Here is an 8,442-nt window from a genome sequence, read left to right as displayed (position 1 = left end):
CCATTCAACCACCTCCTGTCCCCCTCTGCCATCTCATCTCACCACCAGACAGGAGTTGCCCATATAGTCTCAAGTGTCTACTTGAGCCAAGAAGCTCACTCTTCACCAGCATAATTGTCTATCTTATAGTCCAGGCCACTCCCTGTCTGCAGAGTTGGCTTTGGGAATGGTTCCAATCCTGGGCTATCAAAGGGTCCAGGGACCATGACTGTCAGGGTCCCTCCAGTCTCAGTCAGACCATTAAGCCTGGTCTTTTTACATGAATTTGAGATCTGCATCCCACTGTTCTCCTGCTCCATCAGGGATCCTCTGTGGAATATGTGACTATTCTTGATATTTAATCTAAAGGCTAGTAAAATTAAACCGAAGGTCAAATCTGGGTCAAGTGTTCCTTATTCCCTCTTTAAATAAAAAGAATTCAAGAACCATCACAGTTGCTCTAATGAAAGATGAATGAGAACTGTTTGTAATGCAGCAGGGGAGGAAATTAGGCATGAATGTTGCAGGGAAGGAAACCCTGGTGGCGTAGTGGTTAAGTGCTACGGCTGCTAACCGTAAGGGTTGGCAGTTCGAATCCACCAGGCGCTCCTTGGAAACTCTATGGGGCAGTTCTACTCTGTCCTATAGGGTCGCTATGAGTCAGAATCGACTCGATGGCACCGGGTTTGGTTTTTTCTGGTTTGGTTGCAGGGAAGCAGCACAGGACTTGGAGTTAGCTGTTCTGTGTGGCCTTAGGCAAATCTTTTTTAACTGCTAACAGCAAATGTTTATTCATGATTGTAGCCAAGAAGAATTTACAAATGCATTTTAATTCCTTGCTGATAAAAGAGTAACATTCCATCTTTGCAATCTAGTAAGGAATACAGAAGATATTGGTAAAGGCTTTGATGTTCATATCTGTTATAACCTGGTAATCAGAACACACACAAACCACCTGCTTGAGTGTTACAGCATACCAGCCTTTCAGAAAGGCCATTTTGATGCTCTACTGGACAGCTGAGCAAATAGCATTCAATGTTTAAAGAATGGGAATAGGGAAGAAAGAGATGGAAGCAGTAAGCAGCACGCATTTCAAAGCCTACTTTTAAGCACACAACATTATGAATATTAAAAAGAGAGGGTGCAAAAAAAAAAAAGGCAATTCAGCATCTTCAGCAACAAAAAAGCGGGGCTAACAATCTCACTGGACTGTTGTAATGACTAAGACAGATAAAACACATGAAAGCATTAAATAAATGTCCAAAGCAGTCAGGATGTTTGTTTCCTCCATTATTATTGAGTTAAAACACAATTTGCTATGGCAGTTTTCCCCTGGAGACTCTGAGCCATTTTTAAAATTTCAAAAAGTCTAGTGATGGGTGCATTTTACTGTTTGTAAATTATACCTTAAAAAAATAAATATATAAATAATTGAAAAGTGTATAGCAAACGGTAACATACTCAATTACTAGCCAAAAGGTTGATGGTTTGCACCCACCCAGAGGTGCCTTAGAAGACAGGCCTGGCAATCTGCTTCTGAAAAGTCGCAGCCTTGAAAACACTATGGCACAGTTCTACTCTGCCCACTTGGGGTCGCCATGAGTCGGAGTCACCTCGACTGGCAATTAGCAACAGTTGATTTCAAATTGGATCAACCTGTTCTTATCAATTTAAACTCAATGAAACAGGCCCTGATTAATTTCAACTAGTTTGTGTATGGGATAAGGTTTAAACTGGAAATGACCTTCCCAACTTTAAATAGCCTCTGCCCAGCAGAGCGGAGTAGTTAAGTCTGGGCTCCAGAATTAGATTCAAATCCCATCTCTATCATCTCTAAGCAGTTGGTTATCTTGCAAGTTAATTTATCTGTCCTTCCAAAATCTATTTCTTCATCTATAAAATGAGAATAAAAGTACTGCTCCCATAGGATTGTTGTAAAAATTTAGCATCATGATTTATGCAAAGCCTTAGAACACCTTAGAACACTAACTGGCAGACAGTATGTGCCCAGTAAGTGTTAAGTATTATTACACACTCATTTGAAGTGATCAAAAAAGTTCTGCCTGGCTCAGACTGCCTAGAGCAGGCATAGAGAAATATGACTTGATTGACAGTTGGTAATGAGCTCCTTCTTCTGGCCCCAGTTTCTTCCCTATTAAAGACCATCCTTTGTCCACACCTCCTCCAAGAATTCTTGACATCCCCTTCCCCCGCTTGTATCTTGTTGCTCTGAGGATCACACAGTTGAAATCAATTATACCGAATGCAAACGCTCAGTAATCGTCACGTTTCCAGCCTGACTGGAAATCTTTGAGGATTCTTCGGATTCCCATTCTATTTCAGTGTCTTCTTTCCCCCACCCCCGCCTAAGCCTAGCACTGAAACCTTGTACTCAGTAAATATCTGATTTTTAAAAAAGCTCGGGTGGAGTTTTGGGAGAGAAGCCACAGTGGCCTTACTCATATGTGTTGCAATAGAGTGAAAATATGTGACATTAATGCATATTTATGATCATGTATGCTGTTTTCCAACAATTTTTAGGGTTTTTTTTTTATTACCAGGAACTCTTTGGAGGCACCCATTGTCTCCCACAGATCTTGCCGATTTAGAGATCCAGAGCCAGCTCCTGGAGCCCAAGGACTATGCCGTCTTTCTGTTCTGAAACAGTCCCCTGACTACCTATCATTAATACCATGCACTTTATTTTGATTAAAAGAGCAACAACCTCTTTTTAAACCCAAGTGCAAGCACATATAATTGACCCTAAAAGTCTATAAAGTAGAAATTATTTTTTTCCCCTTTACAGATGAGGAAACTGAGCCAAGTAAGCACTGGAGTAGGAACTTGAAACCCAATCATCTGACTCCAAATCCTATGCTCTTCCCACTTAACAGTCCTACCTCTTCTTGTTCCCCTCTGTCCTCTACCTTCAAGGCACTTTACCTCTCTAACAGTTCTCGCTGGGTTCTCATACTTGTTCCTTGGCAGAGGTCGCTCAGGGAACACAGTAAATTCTGCCCTATTCCTTCCCAGGTCTGTGTATTCAGACATCACCTGCTGGTGTCTGAGGGGAAGTGGTGATTGCAGCACACTTAAAAGAAAAAAGTGGCAATAGTTTCCAGATGAGCTTATTATTCTAAATTTAACATTCCTTTTGGTATTTAGAATTTCCACTTTCTCCCTTCCACCCCCTTTGCATTTATGTAATTAGAAAGCATGCAACAGGAAACCGTTTGTGTTTCAGTACCATTTAGGATGAAGGCTGTTCCAGCACCATGGAGTACATCCTTGTGGAAATACTTTGCAGAGTTTATTTGGACAGGTTCAAAAATAGTCTTTCAACAATACAATCAGACTGAACCACGACGAGTGAAATGCAATTATGGCTTGGTTACATAAAAAAAAAAAATGTAAACTGAGGTTTGGGGAAACTTAAAGCAAAACTACATAGTTATCGCCTTCATTCTCAATCTCTGCGTTTCCTATAAGCAAGATTTCAAGACTGCATCTTTGGAGCTTTTGAACTGGATGAGAGAGGATGACATTCAGTAAAGGAGACAGCTCAACAGAGTGTGTTCTGAGGCCCTTTCTCAGAACAAAGGCATACTTCTGCATAAGGCAAATGCAGTTTGATAAAGGCTCCCCAGTGGGTACTTGGAATGCCAAAGTCATTCACCTAAATGAGTTAAAAATACATATTGTTCTGCGCCAAATTATACAGTGTCAAGCTCAGACTGTATGTATTTATATATGTTGGCAGAGACGGCCCCTTTTGGGGCGCCACAGCTTTATCCCAGTATCCTGTGCCCAGCTGGGTTCCCATCACTCTCTCTCCCTGAACCCATGAATTTCCTTGCATTTGGTTCCAGAAGGGCACACAAGAAGCAAAGTCAAAGTTTCACAACTCCACAAGGGAACAGGGCCCCAGAAGACTTGAATTTCTACTGAAATTTAAAGTAGGACAGAATGTGTGCCTTTGCCAGCAAACTGGAACCATCTAAAAGTTGATCCGAGATGGGGGCAGGGAATGGGGACAAGATCAAGCATTGTGCTCTGGGTCAGTCTCTCCTGAGTTACAAGGCGGGAATACAAAGTACTCTGGAATTAAAGCAAACAGCCTTAATGCTTCCTTTGGCTGGTCTTTGCCGAAAATGATTCTCTCCAAGAGCTGACCAGTTTCTCAAAACACATTAAGTGGTGCTTCAAAGGTCCCTGGGCAAAGGGATCCATTCAAATACTTACCTAAAACCTAATGACTAATGAAACAGAGTTTGATTCCAGCGTCCCTCTCCATTCCATATTTTTCTGACATATCTAGAGAATTAGTGGGCACGTTGTTTTCTGTTTTTGTCTTTTTTGGAAGGGGACCTGTTATTCTTCTCTCTGCCTGAATAAAGATGGAAAAATTGGGAGGAAATATTAACTTTTAAAACAAATATGGAGAAGACAAGTGTAAGGGATGAAACAGGTCGCCAGGTTATTTTTCTCTTAATTACATGGGTGGCCCTAAGTCATGGAATGAAGGGGAAAATATGAAAAATAGCACAGCGGCTGCAGCAAGCCACAGCCATGTCTTACAGTTCTGGGCTCAGGCCCATCTCTGAGCTTTGGATGATCCAAAGATGCAAAAAAGCCCAGAAAGCAGAAAGCCACTGCTGCCAGTTCCAGGCTGGAGCTTAGCATGCCTTTCTGGAGAGGGGAGCAGGGTAAAGGACAAGGGAGTAGGAGAGGGGGAGGAATTTGTTACCCTGAACGCACTCATTACATACAACATTTGCAAAAACTAAGGTCTAATCAATGTTCCACAATTGGGGTCAGACACTAGTCCTACCCTGGGGCCCCTGTCCCTTGCCCCTGCACATACTGGCTCTACACAACCATGTGTAGTTCTCCAACTATACTATGCACTTTCATGATTACGAACCTTTGCATAAGCTACCCTCCTTCTCTTCCTTGTCTGCTTGGAGTGTCTGCAAGTCTCAGTTCCTGTATTCCCTACTCCCTCATTCCTCAGGGAGACTTGGTTGCTCCCTCTAGTTTGTTCTCTCTGCACTTTGCCGTCACTCCTCATCCCCATTAAAACAATTCTCTTCCAGTGTCGTAAGAGTGTGCGTACCTGTCTTTCCATCAGACTCTAAAGCTCCTTGAAGGCAGGGCTGTATCTTTTCTCTTTAAAAATATTTTATTGAGTTTTTGGTGAAAGTTTACACAGCAAGTTAGGTTCCCCTATGACAATTTCCACACAAATTGTTCTGTAACATTATATACATTTATCACCATGTGTCAACATTCTCTTTGTGTTCTGTTTGTTCCCTTTCCAGTACTCTAGTTTTCCTGCCCCCTTATCTTCTCATCTATGCTTTCGGGTAATTTTTGACCTTTTGGTCTCATACTGATGGGTTTTAAGTAAGGCACCATTCTTATGGGTAATAATCCTTTACGTTGTGTGCCACTCTGCTATTTTGCTAAATGGTGCTGACAAGAGTCTCAGGGAATCCTCTGTTCTCTACTGTTCCAGTTTGTCTGGATTTTTTTTAATACGAATTTGAATTCTCCATATTTTCTCCCATTCTATCTGGGACCAGGGGCTGTGTCTTTTCATTCATTTATCTCCACTGACTAGAGCAGTGCCCAGCTCACAGAAGACGCTCAATAAACATTTACAGAATGAAGCGGCAACTGGAATCGAGCTCTGCCCATCTTAATTTTATTATAAAGAGACAGGATAAGGTATGCTAGACTGAGTTCTGGGAGTCTGCACATTTTCAGAATAAGTGGAAAATACTAAGAATTATGAACTACTTTTGTGTCCAGCCTCCTTGGTTTAAGTGAAACCACAGACCAAATTCACAGCTGGGCATTAGAAATGGCCCTTCTGTCCCCAAACCTCAGCTGCTGGGTGAAGATAAAGTACACCCCATCGTGGCCTTCCAGCCAGGTGGGTATGCAACCAGCTTCCCCCACCTCCAGAAGAAGGCCCCCAGGGACGAAGCCTGTAGCAAGCTCCATGAGAGCTGCAGGACACGACATCAATGTGGTGACCCATCCACACAGTCAGCCTTCACACTCTCTAAGCCAGTCAGCGATCTGACATCAGTGCAGGAGGCACAGCTGAGATATCCTGCCAGGTTCCTTGGTGACAACAGCACACAGACCTTAAAGAGCTGCTGCAGCAAGGAGAGGCTCCTTCAAGACATTTGTCATCTCCCTCAGACCACGCAGCAGCGCTCTCCAACCTCCGATTTATGGGATGGAAGCAGCTCTGAAAGCTACACATTAAATTAGGGGCAAGCAGGGAGGAATGAACAACGGCTGTGGTTTCAGCAGGGCTCTCGGAGAGGTGTGACAATAAGGTTACAGCTGCTGGCAGTTCAAACATAGCTCTCCTCATGCTCTGAGACCAAAGGCAAAAAACACAGGCAGTGCACTGGGCTTCCTATTTTTGTTTAGTTTATTTCCTTTAAGACCACCTCCTTGCAATTTCCAGAGAGAAAATACAAAACAAGAAACAGACTTGGTTTCAAATACATAAACAGTGTACTGGAGTATAAAACATTACTGATAGCATTGTTCCAGAAGAATGTCAGCTTACTCCAGGGCACCTCAATATTCCTGAGGAATAAACGTGATTTCTCTTTTCCTCCCACTGGGATGTTCTCAGGCCTAAGTCACTGCTCCTGTAAAGCAAGGACACTCAGGTTAGAGTTGTGCAGAAAACACGTTCACAACCCTCTCTAACTTGTTGCTTCCAGTCAGACTCTAGGGACCAGGGGGGCTCAAACCACACCATGCTGTCTGCTTTAAAGCTGCCTAACGACACAGCCTTGTGTATCCACCCAGGTTCATAAAAGACTGGCTCCCCAGTCTTAGAGGAGAAGAATGGGAAAGCAGAACAGGGCTAAGCAATGGGTGCCTGGATAACTGCACTTCTAAAACCCATCGAAGGGAGCACAGATGAGTGAAAAGAGCACGATTCTGGAATCAAACAGCCTGCTAATTATGCGATCCCTGGCAAGTGTCTTAACCTCAGTCAGACTCCGTTTCCCACTGCTGAACAGGGATAATAACACCTCTCTCACGAATCTATTGGGAGGTCTAGAGAGAAAGGATATAAAGAGAAAGCACCTAGGATGGTCCTCAGGGCATATCAGCACTCAACAAGCAGTTACCATAACGTGACTGCCGAGCCCCAAGTTGGGATTTTGCGCCGCTTCTCAGGGAGCAGAGCATGACAATATCGAGGCACAGACTCAAGTTCAGATAAAGTTACAAGGCCATTTTGGAATGGTACATGCAAGGCTGTAAAAAGTGTAACAATATTTTCCACAGTAACTCCCCGACATTAAATACATAATATGCATAATACGAATATCATCACCCCTAAGCCATCACCCATGACAACTCAGTTTGAAACAATGCAAACCTTTTAAACAATTAAAAAACCTGGAGCTCGTCTCCCAGCCCCTATCTGTCCTCCCCAGTGTTCAGCTCCCCGGTGCCAGGAAGTGAAGTCAGGGAGCGGTAGAAACCGCCTGTTGTCGGCTTTGGTGCCATGCAGCTGCGCCTCTGCTTGCACTGTCCCTCGGATTACCTCACCCTGGCTTCGAGGCAGAGATGGTTCATTAACATGGAGGGCAGGGAAACGCCTGCCAGACTCCCTAGCCGGCCAGCTCTCCCTGCTCCCAGTTCTCCTCCAGCATGCAGAGACTGGTCTGGAGGCAGCTGAGAGGATCTGAGCAAGTTCTCAAATGCAGGCTACTGAGCTGGGGTAGGTCCCTGTTATTGAAGATTCTGTGACCCTTGTGGCTACAGCTCTTGACCAGAATTAGGACACTCATTTGTACCACATCTTCTGCTCTACTTGTTATTATGGTGGAACAATGGACAAGTCAATCTCCCTTTCTTGGTTGGTCTCAGGTATAACAACCAAGGTTTCTACTTACATGGCACCTCACAGCTTAAGAACATTTTCAAAAATTGTTCATGATCTCATTTAATCCTCACAACAACCCTGTGAGGTAGAAATTGTTACCCTCATTACATGGACAGGAAACGGAAACTTGGAAGTGAAACGACTCAAGATCACATGGGTAGCAAGTGATGGGCCAGGACTCACTCCCGGGTCTCCTGGCCCCCGTGCTCTTCCATTAGCCCCTGATGCTGCCCGGATCATACTGAGTCTAGCTTAACGGAAATCTGGAAAGCAGATAATTCTACGCATCCAGAGAATGAGTTCTGCACTGAAGGCTGTGTTGTTACAAAGGTTTTTTCTTAGTCTGTGATTATCAACACTTATATACAGTATGATATACATTTTATTTTTTTTATACATTTTATAGTCCATTCATTGACTGTTCATTTATTTGAGTGCAAACTACAACCCAGGCCCTGGCGATGGAAAAATAAATACCACCTCTGTCCTTGAGGAGCATCCAGTCTTCCACGATCCTTTTACCTAAACCC

At 43.5% G+C, this 8,442-nt stretch overlaps 1 protein-coding gene across 1 annotated transcript in view; it reads right to left on the bottom strand.

Annotated features, from left to right (window-relative positions):
• Window positions 1-6,392: 6,392 nt before the first annotated feature.
• The window catches only part of MICOS10 (mitochondrial contact site and cristae organizing system subunit 10), a 37,779-nt gene continuing 35,729 nt past the window's right edge, over window positions 6,393-8,442 (bottom strand). Inside the window, exon 4 of the mRNA XM_049878118.1 lies at window positions 6,393-6,656. Coding sequence (XP_049734075.1) covers window positions 6,648-6,656 — 9 coding nt within the window. The 3' untranslated portion in view covers window positions 6,393-6,647. The remainder of the gene's footprint in view (window positions 6,657-8,442) is intronic.

The sequence above is a fragment of the Elephas maximus genome, chromosome 3 (genome assembly GCF_024166365.1).
Source record: "Elephas maximus indicus isolate mEleMax1 chromosome 3, mEleMax1 primary haplotype, whole genome shotgun sequence".
Taxonomy (NCBI): Eukaryota; Metazoa; Chordata; class Mammalia; order Proboscidea; family Elephantidae; genus Elephas; species Elephas maximus.
The sequence above is the reverse complement of the archived record's forward strand: the minus strand, read 5'-3'. Positions and strand labels throughout refer to the sequence as shown.